General features: G+C 40.9%; 4 protein-coding genes across 8 annotated transcripts; 3 read left to right on the forward strand and 1 right to left on the reverse strand.

Annotated features, from left to right (window-relative positions):
• The first annotated feature begins 1588 nt into the window (after positions 1 to 1588).
• On the forward strand, positions 1589 to 8757 carry nmu (neuromedin U). 4 transcript variants are annotated; one of them, XM_058073709.2, is made up of 9 exons: positions 1589 to 1754; positions 4448 to 4503; positions 4612 to 4668; positions 4726 to 4779; positions 4845 to 4874; positions 6691 to 6762; positions 8356 to 8409; positions 8478 to 8520; positions 8623 to 8757. In XM_058073709.2, exons 1-8 carry the CDS (start codon positions 1595 to 1597, stop codon positions 8511 to 8513), a joined length of 519 nt encoding a protein of 172 aa, XP_057929692.2. In that variant the 5' UTR covers positions 1589 to 1594; the 3' UTR covers positions 8514 to 8520; positions 8623 to 8757. The 4 variants fall into 4 exon arrangements, with proteins under 4 accessions (XP_057929692.2, XP_078646017.1, XP_057929693.2 ...); XM_078789891.1 differs by having other exon boundaries at positions 4612 to 4779; XM_058073710.2 differs by lacking the exon at positions 6691 to 6762.
• A 4146-nt stretch (positions 8758 to 12903) lies between these two features.
• Positions 12904 to 16175, forward strand: LOC131129598 (transmembrane protein 205). Its single transcript, XM_078790109.1, has 3 exons — positions 12904 to 13531; positions 14035 to 14198; positions 14263 to 16175. Exons 1-3 carry the CDS (start codon positions 13432 to 13434, stop codon positions 14563 to 14565), a joined length of 567 nt encoding a protein of 188 aa, XP_078646235.1. The 5' UTR covers positions 12904 to 13431; the 3' UTR covers positions 14566 to 16175.
• A 90-nt stretch (positions 16176 to 16265) lies between these two features.
• On the reverse strand, positions 16266 to 22876 carry LOC131129599 (solute carrier family 35 member D2-like protein). Of its 2 annotated transcripts, XM_058073318.2 has the most exons (12): positions 22679 to 22876; positions 22462 to 22495; positions 22296 to 22382; positions 22138 to 22205; positions 21997 to 22068; positions 21849 to 21917; positions 21256 to 21358; positions 20796 to 20888; positions 20029 to 20096; positions 19873 to 19951; positions 17928 to 18010; positions 16266 to 17071 (listed from the first exon to the last, which is right to left on the reverse strand). In XM_058073318.2, exons 1-12 carry the CDS (start codon positions 22786 to 22788, stop codon positions 16966 to 16968), a joined length of 972 nt encoding a protein of 323 aa, XP_057929301.1. In that variant the 5' UTR covers positions 22789 to 22876; the 3' UTR covers positions 16266 to 16965. The 2 variants fall into 2 exon arrangements, with proteins under 2 accessions (XP_057929301.1, XP_057929302.2); XM_058073319.2 differs by lacking the exon at positions 20029 to 20096.
• A 257-nt stretch (positions 22877 to 23133) lies between these two features.
• Positions 23134 to 25054, forward strand: bloc1s2 (biogenesis of lysosomal organelles complex-1, subunit 2). Its single transcript, XM_058073321.2, has 5 exons — positions 23134 to 23425; positions 23561 to 23677; positions 23774 to 23893; positions 23963 to 24067; positions 24512 to 25054. The coding sequence occupies exons 1-5, from the start codon at positions 23260 to 23262 to the stop codon at positions 24541 to 24543; spliced, it is 540 nt and encodes a 179-aa protein (XP_057929304.2). The 5' UTR covers positions 23134 to 23259; the 3' UTR covers positions 24544 to 25054.
• Positions 25055 to 26414: the final 1360 nt, after the last annotated feature.

The following is a 26414-nucleotide window of genomic DNA, read 5'->3' on the forward strand; positions in this document are numbered from 1 at the left end:
GAGTGGGATCAAGACACTGGAACAAACTGTTGTCATGTCTTGATTCCACTGATGTAAGTTCTATATCCAGCAGTTGTCATTAGGACTTCTTTGTCCCTCCCTGAGGATGTGTGTGGTTGAGCGTGGGAGGATGACTAGGGTGTGGAACTCCTTGGAAGTGCGCCATTGTTGCTGATCTGGAATCCGTAACACATATGAGACCTAAAATACTGTACATTCAGCCATTTCCTGTTCATTGCTACTGCATTAAAATAAAAAAAAACAGACGTGTGTCTTTTTTCTTCACATTGCACTCTACTGAATACAGACATCAGTACAGGAGATTGGGGAAATTATGTATACAGGTGGAAAAAAAACCTCACAAGATTAACAAATATTATTAAGATTATCAACTATCGCAACCCCAAATTTGGATTTCTCAGTTGTTATCAGCTGTTAAACCTCCGTTGTGATTTGATACTACAATACTGAATACTGAAGTAGTGCACACAAGTGAAAGAGTTTGATGTATGGCTAATCAGTGTAATTCCTTTCAAGTACTAGTACCCAAAAGAGATGTGTTTCCAGCAACACTAGCGTGGACAGGATATTAGCATTTCATTTTCAAAAGTAGAATCCAGGGGTCGGCAACCTTTACTATGAAAAGAGCCCTTTTACACCCTTGCGCACAAAAGAAAAATAGCCTAGAGAAGCAAAACCTAGGTTTAAAACAAGGTCTTAGAAACTCTAAGAAGAGAATAGAACAAAGAGAAATGCTAGGTTAATTGGCGACTCCAAATTGTCCATAGGTATGAATGTGAGTGTGAATGGTTGTTTGTCTATATGTGCCCTGTGATTGGCTGGCGACCAGTCCAGGGTGTACTCCGCCCCTTGTCTGAAGACAGCTGGGATAGGCTCCAGCACCCCCGTGACCCTCGTGAGGATAAGCGGTAGAAAATGAATAAATGAATGAATAGCTTTACATAGTTTTCAGGCAAATGGTAGTCACACCAGATACTGCCCCCCCTGAGCCATACAGTTAAACCGCACATTTTGGAGTGGCCTTTTATTGTGGCCAACCTGTGCGACAATCTATCTATCTTGATATGCCACATGAATGATTAATTGTCACTTCATGAACAATTTTAAGAGTGAAAGGTCTTTTCTGTGCGTGTAGAAAAAGTTTTATTTGTGAGCACAAATAAAAGTGTACAGTAAGTAGTGTATTTTGAAATATGATTTCAAAAATAGTGGCAGAGGGTCACTGATACCATCACACTATGTTTATTTGTGATTGATACCACCCAATACTACACTTATTTAACAATATGTTTACTCTTGTTTTTAAAGTCCGTGTGATGCAGTACTGCAAACTCTAAGTACAATGATAAACATCGTTATGATATTAATACCGGTGTACCTAATGTTGTGTCACTCGCGATGCCATGAAGACATACCTCCTTCTTCTTCACGCCCAACACACCCTCCTGGTCCAATCCCATCTCCTTCCACGCATGGGTCTCCAATGACGCAGTCCAGCGACGCGCCTTCATATTTATCTGACTCCAGACTCCCAACTCTCAAATATACATACACGGGCAGAGGGAGAGGGAAAATGATGAACCAGAATCAGAGCCATATCCAGAACTCTTTGGTGCGGCGCGGAGCCTCCAGCAGCAGCTTGGTGAAGTTGAGTGGAGGAGGTATGAGTCCACTCAGCTTGGTCGCCATCAGTCTCGCAACTTTGCTAGTTCTCGTCGCCCCACTCTGCCACAGTAAGTCTATTTAATAAACCTGTTTTTGTTCTAAAACTTAAAATAATTTCTTACTTTATAAGATCTTTGAAATAATGTCTTACTGTTGATGGTGGAATACATATTCTTTCAATTAACTTTAAATAAAATGTTGGTTATTTTTTTTAGAGTGGTCCAACAATGAAACTACGTACATGTGCACATATTTGTATATTAGTCACAATTGTTAGTTTATGGTCGTGGTATGCATGTTTTTTTGTCGTTTTAATTCTTGATTGACATTTTTATTTATTTATTTATTTTCACCTTTTTCAGCAGTTTAATTCAAAAAGCCAAACTTACAGTATATAATAGATTTACTTCACAGGCTGAAATATTCCCATATTTCTTAATTTTGTCATCATTTTGATCATTAATGCATATACTGCTAATAAAAGCCCCAAATTAAGTATGTCTAAAAAATAGTCAAACGCTTGTGCTCTAATCCACAAATGACTAGCAAAAAGGTTCAAATCCCCGTTTGGGCATCTCTGTGTGGAGTTTGCATGTTCTCCCTGTGTGTGGGTTTTCTCCGGGTACTCCGGTTTCCTCTCACATTCCAAAAACATGTTAGGTTAATTGATGACTCCAAATTGTCCATAGGTATGAATGTGAGTGTGAATGGATTTTTGTCCATGTGCCCTGTGATTGGCTGGCGACCAGTCTCGGGTTTACCCTGCCTCTCGCCCAAAGACAGCTGGGATAGGCTCCAGCATACCCGCGACCCTCGTGAGGATAAGCGGTATAGATGGATGGATGGACCAACATCAACTATAAGGCTGACTGATGTCAACGTAGGTGGTCATAGCTCAAATTTAAACCAAAACTAGCCATTGCAAGCACATTTATTTGCACTTTGAATTACCTTGTATGGAAATTGTGCTCTATAAATAAACTTGCCTTGTTTTGCCTTGATTTTGACCAGAGACGCAAGGACAATGGGGGATAATAAAATAGTTTTCCTCCTTTCGTCTGTTTTCTTATGATATTGTAGCAAAAGAAGTACTGTACAATACAGTATTGGGTTCTGAGTTGTGATTCATGGGTTTAGCTTAAAGGCGGTATTGTTGTTCACCTCCTAGTTACCGTCAGGTAATGGTTGGCGCATTTTTATGTGTTTTAATTGATTGTGAAAAATTTGTAGGAGGTTTTCGAGGATGGAAACAAAGAGGGACGTTTATATTTACACGTTTTATTGTTCATCCCAAATTCTTTGTTTATTTATAGTCGTCCCTTGCCACTTTGTGCTTTGAAACTTTGTGCTTCAACATGTTTTTTCAGAATATATTCATTAATAAATCAGCACTGTTTCGTGGTTGACTACAGGGGATTATTAAAAAATATGAATATTTAAGAAGGTTTCAGTTATTTCTGGCATAAATCAAGTATCGTCAATCATAGAACTGGTTACATGAACTAAAACAAGCCATTCAGATACATTTACACTAGGTGTCAGTAATGTTACACTGATGAGACAGTAGCCTGTCATTTCAATTCAGTTTTTGAAGTGGTCTGTTATAACATTTTTAGCGTGATATCATTACTGATCCACTGTGGCGACTTCAAAATCAGGAAAAAAGCAGAAAGAAAGAAACAAACAGAATATAAATTTATATGAATTTATAATATTATCTTGTGATTTTTTTACGGCACTTTTTTATAATTATTCCAGGTAAACTTTTACAATCAGGGGCACCATATGGGGTACAAGTTACAACAATAAAATCCCAACAAAGAATCCCAAAAATTCCAGAGGCCATTCCTGGTAGTTACAATTAAAGGTGTTAACTGGCCACTGCCAGTGAGCTGCACTATTGTCCTCACATATTACTCTTGTTGGATAACATCAACAAGAGGGTTTTTTGATGAGTTGAAATACAGGAAAATGTATGGGAAAAAAAGGATCAAATGTATGAGTTTGCCAAGGAAAACGAGCATGGCCTATCATCAATCCATCTACCATTAATCCGATAAAACAGCTCCATTGATCATCTATTTACATTTCCACCATCCATCTGATTCATTCATTCATCCATGCATTTATTCAGCCATCTGATTGGTAAACCCACTCATCCATATGATTCCCCATTTATTCCTCCATCATCCACCATCCATGGAGTCGTCATTTACCACCTATTCACCCATTCAACATCCTACTCCATATCCATCCATAGATAATTCCATCTATCTATCCATGTGTTTGTATTGGATGTGTTTGTATTTTCATTTTTAATAGATGCACCAACTTCACCACAACAAATTCCTAGTATGTGTAAGATCATACGTGGCAATACATTTCTGATTCTGATTCTGATGAAATCAGTGATGTGTGACCTCTTTGCGTGACACGCTCCTCTGGTGTCAAAGTGATCTTTGCGTTGGCGGCGGGCTGTCAACTGCGTTCCATGACATGTTTTTGCTCATCAGCCGCACTGCTTCATCAACATGGGTAGCAGCGGTGGAGTATTTAGAGTATTGCGTATTTTGCCTAAAGTATCTCCAGCAGGATCGCTAATCGCACGTCAACATAAGTGCATGTTCTAAAGTAAGAGCTTTTCATGTAGCTAATGGATGCTCACGGCAATCATCTGCAAAACACAACGGGAGAAGCTCTTCATCATCAGGGCATTATTGTCATCAGACTTTAGGTTTAATGCCTACATTTGGTTCTTCAGGCGCTCCAGCAGTGCTTCAGCAGGCCACAGCGGATCAGAGGCAGCTTCTCAGCCAGGTATGCGCCATCTTGTCTTCTCATCCTGGTGTCTCTTCTTCATTTTTTCATCTTCTTCTGTGTTCCGGTTCCTACTGCTCATCGTCTGCTGGGATGCTATACATTCAGATGGACACCGCTTGCTCCTCTTTTTTCTCCGCAGACCTCAGGTTCGCCCTCAGCGAGGTACGTATTCATAGGCTGGCAAAGATGGACACAGTTCACATCATGTTTTTTTTCCAGGTGTCTGACGTCTTGGGGGAAATTTGCATCCTGATGCTGGTTCAGAAGTCAAAGGTGAACCAAATTTTTCTGTTCAGTGTAAAAAAAAGCCGTGTAAAGTGCTTTTCTTTTTTCATCAGGAGCTTAAAGGGCGAGGAAATAACAAAACGGTAAGAGCTCATAGCCAAAGTTAAGGTTATGTACAGACTTTCATCTAAAAGTGGGCTATGAAAGTGACACTGTTTGACTCATTCGGAGATGGCATCAGTATGAGGTTCCCGAGCGGTCATGGAAAAAAATATTGAAAAAAAGAGCATTCCTTCATGATATTTTCTATGTATAAGCCGAGGGAATAGACTAGATATTATGCTCACCTGAGCACCAGAAAAAATATGCAATATGAAATATTAATGTTAGCAGATGTAAAGGCCACATGAGTACTTTGCATGAGTACTCAGCCTGAGTTAGTCTTCTTATATTACAATAAACACTTGTTTTATTATAAAAAGGAAAACATTTTAAAAAGTCACCACAAACACGTCACACGCAAAACCTTGTCACAAAAGCAGATTCAAATATGTCATGAAACCATAACATTAAAATTGATTGTATTTATTTTTTAAATTGATAAGTGTTAATAGTCAAAGTTGTGTAATGTTGAGCGTTGATAAATGAATAATAATAATCAATGTGGACGAGTGGTGGCCACACAGCTAGGAGACCCGAGTTTGATTCCACCCTCATTAATCCCTCATTCCAAAAACATGCCACGTTAATTGGCGACTCCAAATTGTCCATAAGTATGAATATGAGTATGAATGGTTGTCTAGTATATGTGCCCTGTGATTGGCTGGCGACTAGTCCAGGGTGTACCTCGCCTCTCGCCTGAAGACAGCTGGCTCCAGCACGCCCACGTGAGGAAAAGTAGTAGAAAATGAATGAGTGAATAATCAGCGTTAACTTGTGCATTCACACATTGCATTCTGGCATGCCAGGAGTCCTATCTCGCTGTATTGGCAGCAACAATGTTGTTTTTAACAGTCATAATGTTTTGGGAACTCCTCATGATGCTCCATAATAATTATGTACTCATTTTTTGTAAAATACACTAGCTGGGATCGCTTCACTTTTCAGCAGAAGTAGAATAATATGACGTCAAACACCCCCTTTCATGTAAAAGCCCACTTAGCACAAAGCCGAAAACCGGACTTGACAAAGTGAGTCGATAACCACTTTTGCAGGACCAATTAAGTCTGATTGCGGATGTTAGGATTTGTCAAGGTGCATCTTGCGCACAAAGCCTGGGGTTTGTGGAGAGTTTTGCCGTATAGTCCCTTTGTCCTGACAACCCATGCTTAGTGTGGCATTGGGTGGGCTAAGTCAATATAAACAAAATGGTGCACGCTCACAGACAGTGTTGCTCGCTACATATTAAGCCTACCTATTAAGGAATAATGGGCTGCACGGCGTTGAGTGGTTAGCACACAAGCCTCACAGCTAGGATACCCGGGTACAATTCCATCCTTGGCCATCTCTGTGTGGAGTTTGCATGTTCTCCCCGTGCATGCGTGGGTTTTCTCCGGGTACTCCGGTTACCTCCCACATTCCAAAAACATGCTAGATTAATCGGTGACTCCAAATTGTCCATAGGTATGAATGTGAGTGTGAATGGTTTGTCTATATGTGTTCTGTGATTGGCTGGCGACCAGTCCAGGGTGTACCCCGCTTCTCGTCCAAAGACAGCTGGGATAGGCTCCAGCACACCCACGACACTCGTGAGGATAAGCGGTATAGAAAATGGATGGATGGATGCTTTTGATACAATGTATTGGCATTATAATGCATATACTTGATGAAAACATGTTTTCCAAAAAATTTATTTTAAAAAATTGAGTCTACATTTCTTTATTTTGTTAGAGAAAGGCTAAAGGGTTTCTTTCCTATGTTTTCCCAAGGTATTTGTTTTTATGTTTGTGTTTTGAACAGAGCCCTATACAGCCTCTCCTGCATCTGGTTTCTCATCGGCATACCCGAAGCGAGAGAGGACTGTCAGTTCGAGTATGTAACACCAACACACCCTTCTACTTTATGAAACAATACCATCACACACAAACAGCGATACTAAATACTACATTCTCTCGTGCTGGTGCACTGTATTGTGTTGTGTACCACATTCATGCAGAAGATTGTCAATGGTTGTTTGCCTCTTCCTGCGTTTGGGTACAGTAATGTTGTTTCACATTAGCTGTTCTTTCCCAAGCTCAGCGCAATTATGCTTTACAGCAGGTAACGCAACCGAGCACTTGCATTAAAGACTGTTGTGAGCTGAAAAGGGCACGAAGTGTTTGTATGTCCGATTAAGCATGTGGGATGCAGAAGCAAACAAAGTATCAAATATACTGTATGTGAGTGCCCCTCAGTGGAGAGCAAACAGTGGAATTTGTGTGTGCAATCAGAAGTGTGCACTCTGACAATAAAGAGTGGCTTGGATTGTGAAGCCTCCTGCTAAAGCAACAACATGAAATATTCCGACACAACACAAGCATAATTTAGAAACGGAAACCATAACGTGTATAGTACGTGCTGAGTGGCATATGATGATGCCACTGTTTTTGATCCAAAGGTTAGGGTTTTATTTAGAGTCAAACAGCAAATAATGACATATATGTCATGTATCTTTTTTGTGTGTTTGGTAGCAGCCTACTTCCTGTTTCTCGTTCCATTGTGACTGAAGCAAAAACAACAACAGAAGTGCACATTATTATTATTATTTATGTCTCTAAATGGGCTGTGTGGTGGACAGTAGTTAGCGTGCAGGAGCTAGGACAGCTAGGAGCCATGGGTTCAATTCCATCCTTGGCCATCTCTGTGTGGAGTTTGCATGTTCTCACCGTGCATGCGTGGGATTTCTCCGGGTACTCCGGTTTCCTCCCACATTCCAAAAACATGCTAGGTTAATTGGCGACTCCAAATTGTCCATAGGTATGAATGTGAGTGTGAATGGTTGTTTGTCTATATGTGCCCTGTGATTGGCTGGCGACCAGTCCAAGTTGTAGAGTCCCCGCCTGGACTGGGATAGAGAGCTGGGATAGGCTCCACCAACCCCCGCAACACTCGTGAGGATAAGCAGTAGAAAATGAATGAATGAATGTCTCTATATTTTCTATTCTTCTTTTTCTTATCACTAAATTCTAGAGCTGTCACAAGATCTTGCGAGATTAAAACATGACAAGATTTCTTGTTCAGGCACTAGGCCTGGGATGATAATCAATAAATAATTGAAACATGTTTGTTTTCTTCATCTCCCGCCTCCACACAGGCAGGAAGAGGGTTCAGTCTGTGCCTTGGTTTCAGCACACTGGCATGTTTGCTCCATAGAACAACAGCATGAAGGGAATTAGCCCTTTTGTCAGTCATATGGTCACTGGTGGTCAATGGCCGGTAGCATACACACCGAGTGCAGAAGTGTGTATCATAGTACAAATTAAATTACTAGTTGCGGTATTTTGTCTTATATATTTTTCATTGCACTTTTTTTCAAAGTAAAGTTCAAATCTTGTCTGGTGTCATTCTTATAGATGCAATCTTGTGCATCGCCTCGTCTCGTAAACTGCCTTGTGACACCCCTACTAAATGGTCATTTCCACACAGGCTGAACTTGAGGGACCTGCTGGAATCCAGAGCAGAGGCTACTTTCTCTATCGAGTAAGACTATGAAATCACTCAATCAAGAAAAGTAGCCCTTATTATCATCATATGATCATTTTTTGCAGCCCCGAAATGGGAGAAGAGATTTAGAATACAAGTAGCAGAAAGGTAATCCCTGTTTTTTTAGTACTGCATGACAATCGCACCTTTCGCAGCGTCATTACAAGCTAACTGCAACATCAGGGGCGCATGTGTTTGCGTGTGTGCTAGTTTGAGCAGGGGACGCCAACGACCCCAAGATCCACCAGCCGCTGCGGCTGCACTGAACCACCCGCTGACCAGGACTCCACAGCCCTCTGACACTGCTGTTTACTGAATGTACACCGAGAATATGATGTAATAATAATAATAATAACAATAATAATAATAATAAAAGCACTACTCATTTGTCCACATTGTATTTTGTCCTATATAGATCTATGGATATGTGTGTTTAGCAAGTCAAAAACCATTCATGTTACCCAAAATGCACCCCAAACTGTGGACATTTTTCAAAATAATATATCTTGTATTTCATGAAACGTTTTAATATGAGGTAAAATAACAGAAATGATATCTTTAAACCCACAAACTCAAAATTATTTGACAAAAATTGGAAAGTGCCAACCACAATGCTAACATGCTAGCTCTGCAGATAACAGCTTCTCAATAGACTCCAGTTAAGTTCAATTTGCTTACTTTGAAGCATCATATAGCCGAACATACAGAACTAGTATAGTAATAGTATGTAAATTACAGCTTACATGTGACAAAATAATTTATTTGTGACATGAAGTGAATGCATATAAACAAAAGAGCTAACTCCATTCTACAGTTTATTAAAAAAACCCAATAGGAACTAGCATTAGCATAATCGATTTTACATGGCGACATTGAACACCACTAAATATGACAAATTATTACCTAAAACGCACCCTCCACTTATACAACTGATATATACAATTTTACCAGACACATTAGGTGAATTTAAATAAGTAATGGTATCAATATCGCCGATACCAGTCTGAAATGTAGTAGTGGATTGGAAACGAAAACATAACACTACAGAGCGCTGTCGCTACTCATAGGATCATTAATATACCATTAAAAAAGAATAAACACACAAAATTGAACGCTCTTTCTAAATTGGCCTCTGTTCAAACGCTATGCGCCTCCCAAACACTAGATGACGCTTATAACCCTTTCAATGCGTGGGAATATAACAAAACATTTCCGGTTGACCTATGACGTCACGTCAAAACAAGGCATCTTGGCGGCTAGTCATAAAGTGGCTATAACCACTGCAGACATGAACGAAGAAGCGTTCAAGATCATAGCGTACGTGTTGTACGCGTTAATATTGGTACACATTAGAACTACTATGGCTCTTGTGGCTATGGTGATATCCCACAGCACACAGCATCAGCGAACGCTCATCGCTTGTGCCATGAACACGACTTATGCTTTTTCCACTCGACTATCAAGGACATCTCGGAATTGCTGGATGCGAGTCAGAAGCAAAGACTGGTGGGAGAGAGTGGTTTTAACTGAATTTTCTGACTGCGAATGGAGAGAAACTTTTCGAATGTCGCGAGCTTCATTCGATAAACTTTGTGGCTTAATGGAAGGAGTTTTGAGTCCGGAGGACAACACGGTTCGTGCCCCGATACCGCTTCAGATGAGGGTTGCTATTGTTCTGTACAAGCTTGCTGGTTCTGCGGAACACCAACTTGTCGCTAGTCAGTTTGGCGTTCACGAGTCCACCGTGAAGAAGTTTGTGTACTCCTTCTGCAAGGGAATGACCTCCTCTGTGATACACAGCCTTATTAAAGTGCCTACAGTGGAGGAAGCGATCGATATCGCACGTCGGTTCGAACAGAAGTTTAACATCCCTCAGATCCTGGGCTGTATCGATGGGACACACGTTCCAGTTTTGCCTCCAAGTGACGGATACGAACACTTTTTGAACCGCAAAGGATGGCCTTCATATGTACTTCAAGCAGTGGTGGACGACATGTATCGGTGAGTTGGAAATAATATATAGATCTATACACATACATTATATATAATCAACAAAAATAAAAATGCCTTACGTTTATTTTTTAAATATTGTTACCAAATCTGTGTTAGTGAGCATTTAATCATTTCAGCACAATTCATCTACCTCACAGGTGAGGCATATCAAGATGCTGATTAAACAGTATGATTATTGCACGAGGGTGCCTGACATTGGACACAATAAAACGCAAGCAATACCGATATGATCCAATATCTATTTTTTATGCCAATATCAACTGATAACAAAAAAATTTTATCGACTCTATTAGGGATGTCCCGATCCACATTTTTTGGCTTTTTTAAAATTAGCTTTTGTTACAAACATGAATTTGTGGAATTGAATATCGTTATGAAAATAGCTTTTCAAAGCATAAACAATAATGCATCTGAAGTATTTCTAAATTAACTTTTTTATTACACAGCATGACCAACAATGTCGTTTGGGTTTTGTAACAAACCTCTGTGGGTCAGGTCCCTAATCCAACAAAAGTCCATCCAATAAAACATACAACTGGAAGAAATGGGTGTCCAAAATACCTTTAGGGTAGGACTAATCATTTGACACAGTTATAGATCTATTTGTGGTGTGATATAGAATATATAACTTTCTTCAAAGTAATAGTAATTATTGACAGTCCCTAGAATGAACAACCAGCGGTTAGAGCAGCACTTACCGTGCGAGCTCCCTTCACCATGACACAGCAGTTCGGGAACAGTGATGGGGAACTACCACTGTATCTACAGAGCGGAATAGCCAACGTCCAACATGGAACTAGCTTTACCACAGTCTACTGCGGACATGTCTGCATGGTGGTGTTGCCTTTTTTTTTTCTTGCGGGTGGCAGGAGTCGACTGGCAACCAGCTTTGGAGTGTGGCCCAGAGTTACGAACGACATACGGGATCGGTCCCATCTTGTGGCGGATGCCAATTTTATCCGATCTTCAAAATACAGCGCATTGGCAGTTGATTCAAATCCTGAAGATCGTATCGGGACATCCCTAGTATTTGTATTTGTCTGTGAGAAAATAAAAGCTCTGTGTTGCTTGTATTGTTATATTTAGGTTTTGGAACATAAACTGCAAGATGCCCGGATGTGCACACGATGCGAAAGTCCTCAGACAGTCACTGTTATTTACACAGGCACATCTGTTACCAAAGGTTTGTCAATGTAAATAATTGTTCATATATTGTCACATCAGTTTTTAGCATTTTGTAAAGAAAATAATCTGGACTGTCTGAACTCTGTATGACACATCATTTACCTGCCTCTAGGAACCCAGAGAAATCAACAGAACTCCCATCAACCTTTTCCTCCTTGGTGATCCGGCCTACCCCCTTATGAACTGGCTCATGAAGGATTACAACCGTTCCCCAAATATCACTCCGGAACAGGAGTCATTTAACATTTATTTAAGTTCTGCTCGGACAACTGTGGAGATTGCTTTTGGTAGACTCAAGTCTCGCTGGAGAGTGTTGCTGAAAAGGGGCGCTTTTCATTATACATTCACGCCGCACGTTGTGGCCACCTGTTGTGCATTGCACAATTTTTGTGAACGTGAGAAAGAAGCCGTCATGCCGGCCTGGCTAGATGAAGTAGCAATTTTGGAACATGACCTACCCCAGCCAGGGATGGGTTCATACCATGCCACAGACTGTACAGATGGTGAGAACGTGAGGCTGGCTTTAACAGAATATTTGAAATTAAATTTTCCTCTACGTAAGTAGAATTCATTGTTTCAATTACATGAATTTGTCTACATTCACACATGTATTGAATGAAGTCGTGTTTTTATTTTATATTAAGTGCATAAAAAAATTGCAAAAAATATGAGTGGCAGCAGCTTCTTTTTTCCAGTTTTTCCCATCCGATGTATGTCTTTTTTGCTGGTGCTGCCCCCCCCCAGCGAAGTACAGGGCACACTTACTGTAAATATGACGATATGTAGTTGGCAGTAGAATAGTTATTGGTTTACGTTTATGGTGACTACTGACTGAGCTGAGATTAAATAGAATTTAAATAGATCCGGGACCTTAGCTTGGTCTGGCGCAGGCTAATGCCACAGAATGAATCTCCATGGTAACCGATCTGAACATATCCCACTTTTCCACTCTCCACTTTGCAACAAAATATTCTAATATGTATTTTTTTTGGTGGAAATCTGAATGAAAAGCCCGTCTAAGTCACAGTACTTGGGAGAGCCAGACTAATGTCTACCCGGAAGTAGTTTCAGTTTCTATTTGAGTGCAATGTACAATTGAACCACTAGATGGCAGTAAATCAGATAATGGGATTGTTGTGGCACAACTTAAGAATTAGCTTTATTGACCATGTATGCTTACACAAACAAATAATTTGACTTTGGTTAAATTAGCTCTCTGTACATAATTTTTGTAGCGTATCTTATCTATAAAATCGGGCGTCAATCGATGTCCATGCATTGAAATCTGTAGTGCGCATTAGGCATATACTGCCCTCTAGCGATAAATGCTAATGATTGCAGCTCGCGTGTGCATGTAACCTTGCCGCTTGTTAGCCAAACTTTGCTAAGTAAGATAGCAACGGTACCGCTGTGACAACGTTTTATTCTAAAAACGTCACTTTTACAATGCCAGTTATTCATTTATCCGCAGCGTGACGTATTTTGCTTTCGGTTGGTTTCTTTTAAGGTTATTGTGGGTAGTTTGAGGTGAGCGTCGCCATGCAAGCAGTGGGCGTGCTTGTTCAAGTCTGTGTCTCTTGACAACAACAGTACGGAAGTGGTTCCATTCCTGCACTGATTTCCTCGTTAATCCATTAAAAATATATATTTGACTTGATAAAATGACAATTTGACAAGAACTACACTGCTTCTTGTATTTTAGGTGTAGCACGGTTTAGATTCATGCACTGACACCGCCTTCCTTGGCTTTACCGGCCTTTCCGGAAAGTTCTGTTTTGGTGAGTTCACCCTGCAGTCGAAGGAGACGCCAGAGCAGCGAGCATGGCCGCCGACCACGAGCCTTCATTCACCGTCAAGTTGACCCAGCTGCTGCTGATCTCCACATATTGGGGTATGCAGATTTGGGTCACCTTCATTTCAAGTGGGTACCGCACACACGCATATACACATATGTTTCCACTGTATTTCATAGTTCTCTCTTGAGGGCACAGTGTTTCTACTGTGCGCCCATGTTTGCAATGTTGGTCGATATCAAGGGTAGTGTTTAATTCACACATTTGTTGATCGAACGGCAACTTGAAATGCTTCAGTCATTTGATTTGTTGCGGCCAACAGTCAGCTTGCATCGGCTCCAGTTGATCAGGAACAGGATAACTGGTAGAAAATGAATGACCCTATGCCAAAAAATATTTGGAGCTGTGGTTGTGAGGTAGCAAAGGCATGAGGTGTGTCCTAGATTGTGAATGATGGTATTTGTCGTGGAGAGAGTAGAGCAAAGGTCAACAGGTTTCATGTTCCTCTTTGCAACTTTGAAGCGTCTTTAAGACAGGTTTTGGCTTGTTACGTGCCTCTCATTTCGAACACGAGCTTCATTCAAAGATTTAATGAGAAATACGCTGCCATATTGTATTTTGTGTACAACAGGTTTTGTGATGGACAACCACCTGAACAGACACACGTACGGCTTCATTCAAAGCCGCCTGGTTCCCTTCTACCTACACCTGGGCTCCGCCTGCGCCTTCTTCAACCTCACCATCTATGCCATTTATCATCCCAGTGACATGCTAGACGACAGAGAGGCCTTCCAGGTTGGACAAGAAGTCTCCTCATAATAAGGCTGAATCGTTGTCTAACCACTTTCCCCACTGACAGATCTTCATCTTCTTCGTGTCAGTCACGATCGCAGCCATCAACGCCCAGTGGTTCGGCCAGATGACGTCGGAGATCATGGCCGACATGCACCTAGTCGAGCAGGCGTGCGGACTGGGCCAGGACATCGGCCTGTCGTCCAACCGCGAGGCATACGCCAAGCTGTGCGAGACGGACCCCAAGTATCACCACCTGAGCAGGCGCCTGTGGCTCTACAGGCTGCTGTCGTCACTCTGTAATATCTGCTGCATCGCCTGCAACTTCTACAGCCTCAGCTACATGGCCGAGAACCTCAGGACGCTGTGATCCTGGCCCACGGACTCTTCAATCCCCCTATCAAGGCCACTTTTTTATAAGGAGTAAGTTATCTATTTAATACATCTGTGCCTTATAATTCACGGAAGTGTGCACTAGAGTTTACTACTTGCACTACTCTACTCACGACCTTATGAGAGCAAATATGCCTTCACCAAGGTAAACATTAGTGAGTTGGTGCTGCTCAGTCCTGCTCCTCCTGTTTTAGTCAAACTCACACTCAAAGGCAAGGCAAGTTGTTGTTGTTTTTTTAGCAACATCTTTAACTGTCATGTTAAAAAGCATCCTTTTCTACAATGATCAAATTAATCACATCTTGAAGTAATTGTGGCATTATTTGGCTGCAACAAGCAGAGGTTCTATGCGAAGGTAAGCGCCAAATATCAATAACTCATCCAGGTAACATTCTGATTTGATATACAGGTGGTCCATTGGTTGGGGTTTTCATCAATTAAGAACTTATTTTTTGAGGGGCTGTAAACACTGGACCCTTGGAAAAGTAATTTCGCTAAGTGCAGCAGTTGAATCATGCACGTCATGATGGATCTCTGGCATAAGGTAGTTCCTCTGTAGGAACTAAAAATGAACATCAAAGCTCTTTGAAGGCAAAACTCCATTAGAAGGATAATGCTCGTATCCTTCAACATGTTAAAGCAAGTGCTCATATGAAAGCGACAGAAATAGCAAAGCGAAGTGGTCTGATTTTGTTTTATTTGTAAGGGCAGGGCAGGTGTTGTTCTCCTTTTTATTCCAATTTGATTATTGTATTTTATATGTCAGTGTGTTCTGTGTACAATGGGAGTGACTTGGGAGTTTAGGAACGGAACTTGGAAATAACCCAACGACCACGTGTATATCAAAGACGTTTAAATGAATGATTAAAAAATGTGTACATTGCAAGTAGAGACAGTAGTCGATGTGGGTACTGAGCTGCAGTGGTTGCTTGGGATCTGTTTAGGTGCTAACTTGGTGGGCCTTCAACAGCTTCTGTCAGAATGAATGGAGTAAGGCTAGGAATTATAAGTTTGTTTGTCTTGGGACTCCCCCTGCTGTTGGCATGAGGGAGACACATTGAAAGCATTAAAGGAAAACTGCCCTTTTTTGGAGTTTTGCCTAACATCCACTGTCCTTATGAGACATGAACATGTCTTTCTCTTTCCTGTGCAATGTAAAGCTGTAAAAAGTGGTAACTCATTAATGCAAGTACTAGGATGACCCTCTATGTGCATTCTTAGTGCACTCTTTTTCTCTTTTCTGAGCTTTCTAAAGATAGCTTTCTAAAGATAGAAGATGTCTCACATGGGGTTGTGAAAAAAGGTGCGGTTTTCCTTGATCATGTGATATTTGACCTTGGACTGCATCTGGGACACAGATAAATGGCAACAACAATGCAATATTAGACATTTTTACTATGTATGTAAAGTTGACTGTTTTATGTAAAGTTGACTGTTTTAAGCTCTACTGCGGAAAATAAGATTGTTTTAAGGTCAAAAGTTGTGTAAATGGTCTACATGTCTATGTTCTTACTCAGGAAACATGAATGTAAATCAACTTGAACATATTGTGACTTGACCTTAAGGGAAATACAGTATGGACTGTCATCTAACGTAAAAAGCCAAACGTGTCTTGTGATTGCTGTCAACCTTCAGTAGACAAAAATGGAAAGAAACATGAAGCGAGCACAGCAAACCTGGAAAAAGAGCAAGTGGCTCATCTTTTTATTCAAAATGTGCTGACATGCCCATCACATTTTAAATATGTTGTTGTACAAATCCACACCGAAATCAAATTCACAGGCATTTCTGCTACAGAATTCACAAAGTCTTAAAAATTGCAGCAGACTATTAAAAATGTGGCTAACCAAGTTAAACCCCCCCAAAAAGGCAGAGCGCTCAGATAAAAGTGCACTGACGGGAGTGTAGCTTTAACGTGTACCGTTACTGCATAGAGAGCCCACCACACACACATACACGCATACATCATGGAGCATTAATTGTACCATCTCCCAAAGCTAAAGCCGAGGCTGTGTGTAACAGTGCATGTGCAAACACAATGTAACCGACTATTAAGAGTGCACCGTTTGACAGTGTCAATGCATTGAAGGCATCCAATGTTACATTCTTGTCAACAGCTAGAAGATCATAAAATAACAGCTGACCGTTTGTGTATATATTTTGTAACATCTCTAGGAATGTCAAATATGTCTCCCTTTTCAACCCCAACAATATTACAATACAAATATAAAGAAAATACCTTCTTAAAAAAATCTTGTAACTATGGTAGCAACAGGAGGCAACCATCAGTTCCCTTGACTTTGCTTCTTGTCATAAATAAAAAAATAAAACACTTAAGTTGTACACTGTATAAAAAAGGAGGTAAAAGAAGCCAGTGTCATACAACAACCTTGCCCTTGATTTCCATTTTGGTGCTTTCACTGGCCTTGTTGGGCTGCTCCTCTCTCAGAGTGATGTAGGAATACACCAAGCTGCCTGCAATACTGCAAACACAAAGTTAACCAACAATCATAACGACAAAGCGAAATGTGAAACACGTAGCAAGATGATACGGCCTGTCCTGGACAGTGACAGCCATAGCTATTTGTAGTCTCACTGTTCTACCAGTCGGTTTTGTGTGTATGCATGGTAAGAGTTGTGCACAATTGTATGCATTTTCCTATGTACAAGTAGATGAATCCCATACTTTGCATGGGAATGTTCTTGCGCACACTCTACGCACGTATCTCTGCAATGGTTTGCTCCGTGAGATAGCAGAAAGAGGCAAAAGTCGATCTTTTCCAAAGTTAAAGCTTCTGAGTGTGACCATCTTGTTTTTCCTGACAAAAACAATTTAGCGCTTTGTATTGAGCTGTGGACTCGGAGGACTATAGAGCAACTACACATGATAACTCACAGAAAGCACTCCAGATTCTGCACCTCTTTCTGTAGTGTTTCCATGGACTTCCTGCTTCCGACCCAAACAGTTAATTTACTCCATCCCCGGTCCTCCTCTAGGTACACCCACTCTGCTGTGATGGGCCACACCCCCAAGACATAAGTAGAACTAGAGTGTGCAGAGCCACCCAAAACTTTTTTCAGGGCTTCAACACCAAAAAGTGACCAGAACTCACAGGACGAAGTGGGAGATAAAGTCATTGTTGATGAACTACACTGCTGATGGGGATGTCACACAACTTTACATAAAAAAATCCTAACTATCAACCTACCTACCTTCAAAAGCAATTAGAGCTCTGGTGTCGGCAGGTATCCAAAATTCAGGTATCGGGATTGGAGCGGAAGTGAAAAAATGTGTCTCGGTGCATGCATTTCCTAAAGCGCACACACAGTGTTTATTACCTGATATTCAAACCTATGAAGTTCGTCCAGGAGAAGATGTAGTCCCCGATGAACACCATGCCAATATATGTCACCAGGACATTCTGCAAGACAGTGCAGGGAAATGTTAATTGTTTATTTCTGCTTTCACTAGAGTGGAAACACAACCTGTCCAAACTCAGATTTGCCTGAATTTGTTCCCGTATGAAATACCGTAACTTATGTAAAAAATCTGTTCTAGCATTGACCACTTCTAATTCTGGGATGGTTTGGGGGTAAAAAAGGTCATACCCAAGGTAAATACAGAGTAGAGTTGAGGCACTGCTTTGGGCTCTTTTGAAAGTTTACCACTTCAGGGTTTCTCACCCACAGATCTGCCCTGTGTCTAGCTCTGATCCTCATGCTTACAGTGGTGCTTGTGCATCTTTATCTAGTCCCGTTCTAAAAATACATTGGTTGAAAAGACAATGTAGACATATCCTGAACAGAAAATGTAACCGTTCTTGTTCGGCAAGAACAGAAATAACTCCTGGTTCTTCACCTGACATTGCTGCAATATTGCGCAATAGGGACATTGCCTGGAAAATGGCCCGTGTCTCTGGGCTTAGTGATGATTAGTACTATTTCCGTTAGCGCCGATAAGTGCCTTGTTTAAATCTGTAAAACGAAATCATCTTAATATATTGCATCTTTATCAGACCGCTGTCGTAATCCAAGTTCTGGAAAATAATCAAAGCTCTCTTGAAGACTCTCTCCTCATCTTTAGCACCGTTGCTCTCCCAAAACACTCTCCATCTCTAATTACAATTAACTGTGACATTTTATGTAAACACATAGTTAAAACGCAACTCATATCTTCCAAAACATACACCAGAGTGTACCAATTCACAATTCTACATTTACATCAACAAATACCATCCTTGAGGCCCTTTACTCCAACTGAAGTGTTCAATGCCTTCTATCTGATCATTTCAACCAACGGCTTTTAGCACTTGCCACACCAGTTATTGATGTTCTACTGCATATTTTTAATCCGACTCTTTCAACCAGGTGCATTCCTAACCCACGGAAAACTTTTTATGTAACTCCTCTTCATAAGGTGGTCCCACAAATGAACTGATTATCAGCCAATTTCATAAATACCCTGCTTGGCAAAATATTAGAACATCTCATAAGTGATATTTTTGTCAGCAGGCCAAATAATGTATTCCGGTAAGCATAAATTCGCATCTCCATTGTGCCATGTCGTCTAGGTCATGTACACTCGTAGGACTTTCCTTTTCTACAGCAGAATTTTTATCACCTGAGATGTAAAAAGAAATAAATAAATAGAGGATATAAACTATATGAAGACGTCAGACATTGATCAGCTGTTGTGGTTTGTTACTCAGACCTAGAGTCAGCTGGCAGGCAGACTGAGACTCATTTATCAGGGTTTCTGGTTCTCCCGCCACCCACAGTGTACAAGTGGTTAGCATGATGGCCACACAGTCAGGAGATCGGGAAGACCTGGGTTTGAAATTTGCATGTCTCCCCCTGCATATGTGGGTTTTCTCCGGGTACTCTGGCTTCCTCCCACATTCCAAAAACATGCTAGGTTAATTGGCGACTCCAAATTGTCCATAGGTATGAATGTGAGTGAGAATGGTTGTTTGTCTATATGCGCCTTGTGATTGGCTGGCCACCAGTCCAGGGTATACCCCTAATGAGGATAATTGGTGTAGAAAATAGATGAATGGATCTGTTTGGTCCAGGTCCTGCGATCACCAAATGAACCACGGACTCTAGTCCTTTCAAACTGGACCATGACGAGTGTGAACGCACCGAGTTCAAAGCTAAACCCATTTTTTAATTTGACAAAAAGTAAGGATTTTTCACAGGTTTGAGCAGTGCTTCTCAATTTTCTGTCTTGCCATGTCACGTCATGCCACCCACAACCCTCCCCCCCTGTGATTGTGCTGCTAACCTTGATGCATCCCACAATGGTGGTGGTCAACGCAGAGTTGTACAGTGTACACAACACTGTGGAGTACATGAGGACAAACCTGCAAAAAAAACAACAACAAAAAAACAGCTTGAGTCAACATTTGGCACACTATCACAACAGTTATGATCTTCTTACCCCATGATGCAGGAGAGGAGAAACTGTATGAGGAAGAAGGCATCTGACCAGCCGTCATACGCCATAACCTCATGAAGAGAAAAAACATCTTTTTGGACCACTTGAAAAATCCAAGTGCTTTAGTACTAAAGTGGCTCACTTTTCTCATTATAGTGATGTAGCGAGCTGTGTATGAGTCTTGCCACCATCACAATAGAAACAAAGTACAGTATAAGCACAGAATCAGTTTATATTACAGCCAAACATATTGCTAAAAGACAGACTTCCAATGACCTTTGGTTTGTTAGTTTTTCATGGATCTGCATCAGATACATTTATTTTGATATTTTTATTACATGGTGCTTTTTTGGTCTTATATGGAGCCAAGTGTGTGCAGGAGAACTGTACTTTTAAGGTGACAATTCTAATTTAAAAAGGCAATGTAATTTATTTTTTGTATGAAAAAATAACACAAACGAACCGTGAATTTTGCATTTCATTGGACCCCTATTAAATATGTCTGTATACTTATTGGCTTGCCAAAATATCAGCTATACCATATCTGTAGCTCTGTTTTACTCGGTATCAAAGAAGGGGAATTTCTCTTTGATTGCATGGTGTAGTCAATAGTAGTAGTATGTTCTGCTGTAATGAGGTGCATAGAAGCAGCTTTGTGTCTTTCTGGCTTCTGCTGGGCCTCACACCGGAAAAGCAGAAGGTCTCCAGCAGCTTAACAAGAGTTAACTCACACTTAACTATTTAGGATTCCTGAAGAGAACGTTGGTTACCTTCTGCACGTCTCCAGTCACTTGAGCCAACAGCAGAGTGGGCAGGATCATGAATAATGCATTATAATACAACAAGCCATATTTGCCCAGCTCCTGTGAAAGAGAAAGAAGAATGACAATGAGCTTGGTTCACAAGCCGGAACCTCTTTAACTGATCTTGGCCTGTTTTGAGTCACACAACAAACATCTTGTTTGGAAGTCAAAAAAACACATCAATTAACTTGCTTTATAATTCAGTGCAAGGTACACCTAGCTCCAAATTTTTAAACAGTACTTTGTGCTGCATTTCTGTATAGTATAGTCAGTAGGTCAAAAGTATGCAGAGAGTTCCTTGAGAGCAGACGTTCAAGGACAAGTCTGTGTGTGTCACAGTCATGGACGCTCCATCCTGATTCCAAAAACAGCTCCCGACAAGCCAACAATGACTGCTATTCATGCACTGGTCCTGAGCGCCACATACCTTTGCATCTAATTTCTGCTTCATGTACGCGCCGTTGGCAGCGGTGAGCAAGTCGTTGAGGAGAATGAAAACGTAGCCTTGCAGGTCAAAGGACATGTCGGCACTGTGAGACGAGAGGACATGTCAATGTTACTTTGATGCTGTCATTTACTCAGCATCTATTACTAGGCAGCTATTGGATGTAAGGCAGTTATATTAATATGACACATACATTATGGCAAGCATTGCTATTTTTCCTTTTCTTATATACCTCTTCCCTAACATTCAGCAGTGAGGGGTGCTCACTTGTCAGCAGATATCAGATGTTTTATTCTGGCTATCTAATAACTTTTGTTCCACTTGTGCTTTCTCTTTATTATGTCATTTGTGTCACTCTTTTAAATAAAGACATGCAAAATAAATAGCAAAAATGGCCCCCCAAGCTGCAGTTTTGACACCTTTGGTATACAGAGTACCGTCAAACCCAGGATGATTTAGCAGTCCAATAATTATTAAGGGAATTAATAGAAAGTGAAGGACAGGGAGAACCCTAATCAAGGAAATTGAGGTGAGTTAACAACCTGGTACATCTGGAATTAGTAAAAAAAAAATACCTTGCAGCTATGACGGCACCGAGGATCATTGTAAATACCGTCAGCTGGACTGACCTGGAGAATTTCTTCCTGTCAAAAGATACTTCAATTAAACCTAATCTGTCATCTTTACAAAAAAAACTGTTGGGGACAAACAGAAGGAACTGACTTAAGCAGAAATCCCTCAGTCAGCATTGTGAACAAGATGGAGAACCTCCTGAGGACAGTAAACATGGGCAAACTGGTGGAGGAGGACAATTAAACACATCAGTGAATTACCTTGCATGCAACCTCTAATATAACAACTTACTTGAGCCTTTTGGTTCCACACAGACCCGTAATTTGATTGCCCACATAAAGGAGAGGTAGAGGAAACGTCTAAACGAATGCAGGTTATTAACAAGGCTCACAATTAACAGATTTTTTAACAACACAAAAACACATCGTACAGGTGGTAATTCTTCTTACCTTGCGAGGTACTTTCTGGTCCAAGTCCGGGAAGCTGATCACCCTCGCAGCCTTGCCCACCCAAAGGACAAGCACAGTGGCCAACATCTGCACAGATTTCCATCACTGCATCTTTGCAAAAATTCAGTCAAGCTTGTGTTTTTTGGGAAACTATTCTAACACTCACTTGACCGATACCCACGCAAATCGACGACGGGAACCTGGAACATCAATAATCACAGTCACTGCTAGTTAAGTCAGCTAAAGTGTGCTAAATTCACACATAGCAGAGGTGGACGGCTACTTTAATAACAAAAGTCCTATTATTCTTATTAGTGTGTCATGCTTGCCTAACACAGCTAGCCCAAAGTTGTATTGAGCTATCTCAACCCCCTCGCCGTTACCTGTAGTGGGTTAGCACATTCTTGTTCACTACCACGATGAGAAACGAGCTTAGTCCGTAAAAGCCGGCGGCGAAAAGCTTCACAAACACCGTCGGAGGTTTGTCCGCCATCCCCAACTAGTTCTCATTCCGCTCTGTGTACTAGTATGTGCTTCAGTTCTGCCATTGCGTCGATCTTCCCTCCCCCTCTCTCTCCCCCCGTTACACTACTTCCGCCAAATTATATGGCTTTCATTTGGCGCACTTTCGTACGTCAAAAGGGACACTGGTACTCAGTTCGCCATAGCACAAATTTGACAGTGTACTGCTTTCCAAAAGCGATTACTGTCATTGCACACTTAAGAAAATCACAATCGTCTCTATTTTTTATTTGTGAACGGAGTACAACATCCGGGTACTAACTGCGCACTGAATTTTACAGTAGTTCGCACTGGAACACACTTATGATCTCAGTGTTCACATTGAGGTACGGACGTTTAAGGATTAATACCAACAAGGAAGGCTAAGGAGGCGTGGGAGTGTGCTTGAGCACCGGAAGTGGTCAGTCATGTGACTGGGGCGAGTCATAATAGAAATATAATAATGGCTGCCACGGGAGATGAAGCTGCAGCAATGGACAGCATCTCCAGGTCACCTGGAGCACATTCGGGTCCTCTAAACGTCACGGTAGAATGTACGAGTCAAGGGGGAGGCTCAGAGGACGCAAAGGATGCATCAGTGCCCATTACTAAAAAAAACAACACCAACAGTGAGCGTTTTTCCGTTACAGTTTCCGTAGCATGCTAATGCTAATTTCTCATGAACAACCAAACTACTTAAACCGCTTGTGTGGTGCCGTCTGTCCGAGAACGTACATACCTAACTTTGTAACAACCTTGTTTAGGTGATGGTGGTGTGGAGACAGCAGAAGAGGCTGTGGAGCCCGCAGAGCCTGACATCAACGAGTTGTGTACCGACATGTTTGAAAAGATGTCAATATTTCTTCAAGGAGAACTCACAGGTGTCTTAATTAAAATAAGGCACTCATTTTGTTATGTCTCAAGGACCAAAAGAGCGATTAACATTTTTTTGTATTTGTATTTTGTATTTATTTCAGCCACATGCGAGGATTACCGTCTGTTGGAGAACATGAACAAGCTAACTAGCCTGAAGTACATGGAAATGAAAGACATCAGCATCAACATCAGCCGAAACCTGCAGGATCTCAACAATAAGTGTGAGTCCAGCATAATAATAACTGTCTCTTCTTGAACCTCTCCAGTGAAAGTGTGTACTTTTATATTAGATGCCAGCCTCCAGCCCTACCTGGACCAGATAAATCAGATTGAGGAGCAAGTATCTGCACTAGAACAAGCTGCTTATAAACTGGACGCATATTCCAAGAAACTTGGTGAGAAACTTATCTTGGCAATACATAAACCCTGGGATTTTGGTTTAGCGAGTGTGAAAAAGGTTGATTCTGTGTTTGTTTTGCTTTTTAGTACTCTGCTTCACCAAATCAAAGTGTTTATTAAAATAAAAGACAAATGCGTGATGTGCGTTACACACTTTGTCATTAAAGTTAAACCGGGGAGTTCTATTGTTTTGGTATTAACAGCATTTCATTTTTATGCTCATATGTGTTAGCAATATTGCCACTTAAAACACTATACAGTTAATTGATTGTAATAGTTTGATTGTAATAGTTTGATGGTGGCCACTTTGAAGCATTTGTGGCATTATGAAGTCCTCCAACAGATGGCGATATCACACCACAAATCCACTTCTGCTTGAAACCCAATGAGAGCATTTTGTTTTACATCTTTCAGCATGAAGCCTGCCTTTCTCTCCACAGAGGCCAGATTCAAAAAACTGGAGAAGCGTTGACTGTATCACGGATGAAGTGCTGCAGTACCGCCGCCTCTTCTCTCACCCAGTTTGGCCTTCTTGACGTCGGGACAAATGTGAGACTCAAAGACATTTTTGACACCCAGGAACGGGTTAGTGAGCAGGGAGCAGATGAAGGCTGTGGGCTTTGAACACCTATATCATTGACGTAAAGAAGTCAAGGTGTGTGTGCACTTTATCGAAATAGAAACATAATAATTTAATTTGAACTGTACAGAAGTGGTACATTAACTCCTTGACAAACATTAATAGATGACCTGTACTAGTTGAACACCTCTTACTAAATGTAGTAACACACATGAAGCTTGCGGACAGACTGCTGACGTTAAACAACCTCCATTACAAGCTTATATAATTTATGGAGCTGCTCTCCATGTTAGTGCTGTTTGTTTATAGAAGGAAAATCTGCAATTTGATGTGAGTGGCATGTACTTTTACTTGTCAACATATTAAGTCAAGGCTTTTGAAATAAAACACAACGTGCATTTGATTACACTGACCTTTCACTCAAGGTTGTTGCAGGTTTCTGTTGCAGTCACGATGCAATGTAATGAAATCCAGTTTAAGAATTGTTGTCTAGTTTGGTTTGACACCCTAACATTTAACTAATGAGTATTTCCAGCTGGACTGCAGTCTCTGTGACATTAGCCTTAAGAGAGACAAAAAAAAATGTTGCAGAGCAAAACAAACATGTTAATGCAAATTAACTTTACAAGCTGTTAAAAAAAGAGTTCTGATGCCATCTATTGTACGGAGTTGGAATGACAAGAATGCATTTACAGTCCCATTACAATGTGTTTTGAGGACAAATGGGTAATACCAAATTTATTTATGGCAGGCCACCATAAATAAATAAATAAATGTATGGGAAACGCTGGCGATCACCTATTGCGGACTAGAATAAAGCATGTGTAACAATAGTAAATTAGCATATATAATAATGGAAGAATAGGAAACATAATCGAAGGACGAGAACAAAGCTATGTACACCAGGAGTTGAAGGATAGTTTTTGACACTGAAGGTTATGGCTGTTGAGTGTACAGTATATAGTATTGATTATTCAGTAGTAATATGCTGTATGCTCAAACAGCACAAGTACATACAATTTTTACTCCATCCAATTGATCATCTTAACCGATCTCGACCCATCCACTGTTTCCCACAGTGTGAGTGTACCTGATGAGTCCTGCATACGTGTTTGTGCAAGGCCTAATCCAAAACAGGTCTCTGTGGCCTCCCCCGGCCACAGAGGGAACTCATTATTCATACTGTAACATTATTGACTGTTGCTGCACTATTATCCTTCCATCTCCTACTTTTTTCTCCCCCTGCTTGTTTGCAGCGCCTCAGGGTATAAATTCAGCTTCTCTCCTCCAAGAATCTCACAATTGGGGTCCATGAAATGATTCTGGGTTTTGTAAACGCTGTATTGGATGCCAGCAATCAGTCAAGCACAGAGAAGGTGACGTAGTAATTATAGGTAAATGTTTCTTTGGTTACACTGTGAAATTACACACAAATGAGACTGCACAATTACAATACAGTTTGGGTGTGGAAATCCACTGGATGCTGTCCTAAACACTCATTAGTGGTACAATGCAACATACCTAATACTTACTAATACCCAGTACATGTCTATTTGTGTCAATTTGCCAAATCAAAGTGCCAAAAAGATGGACAAAGTGAGAACTAAAAGTGTGATTAAAGACATTGACTGCAAGACTGCATATCATAGCAATCCCCACATAACATGCAAATATCCTTTGGTAATCGTTTGACGTATAGCTCCGCCGGTAGCTTTCCAGAACACACATCTTGAGAAAGTATTAAACATAAAGTAGGGAGAATC

Source organism: Doryrhamphus excisus, linkage group LG4 (assembly GCF_037039965.1).
Source record: "Doryrhamphus excisus strain RoL-2023G ecotype Guam linkage group LG4, RoL_Dexc_Guam_v1.1, whole genome shotgun sequence".
Classification (NCBI taxonomy): Eukaryota; Metazoa; Chordata; class Actinopteri; order Syngnathiformes; family Syngnathidae; genus Doryrhamphus; species Doryrhamphus excisus.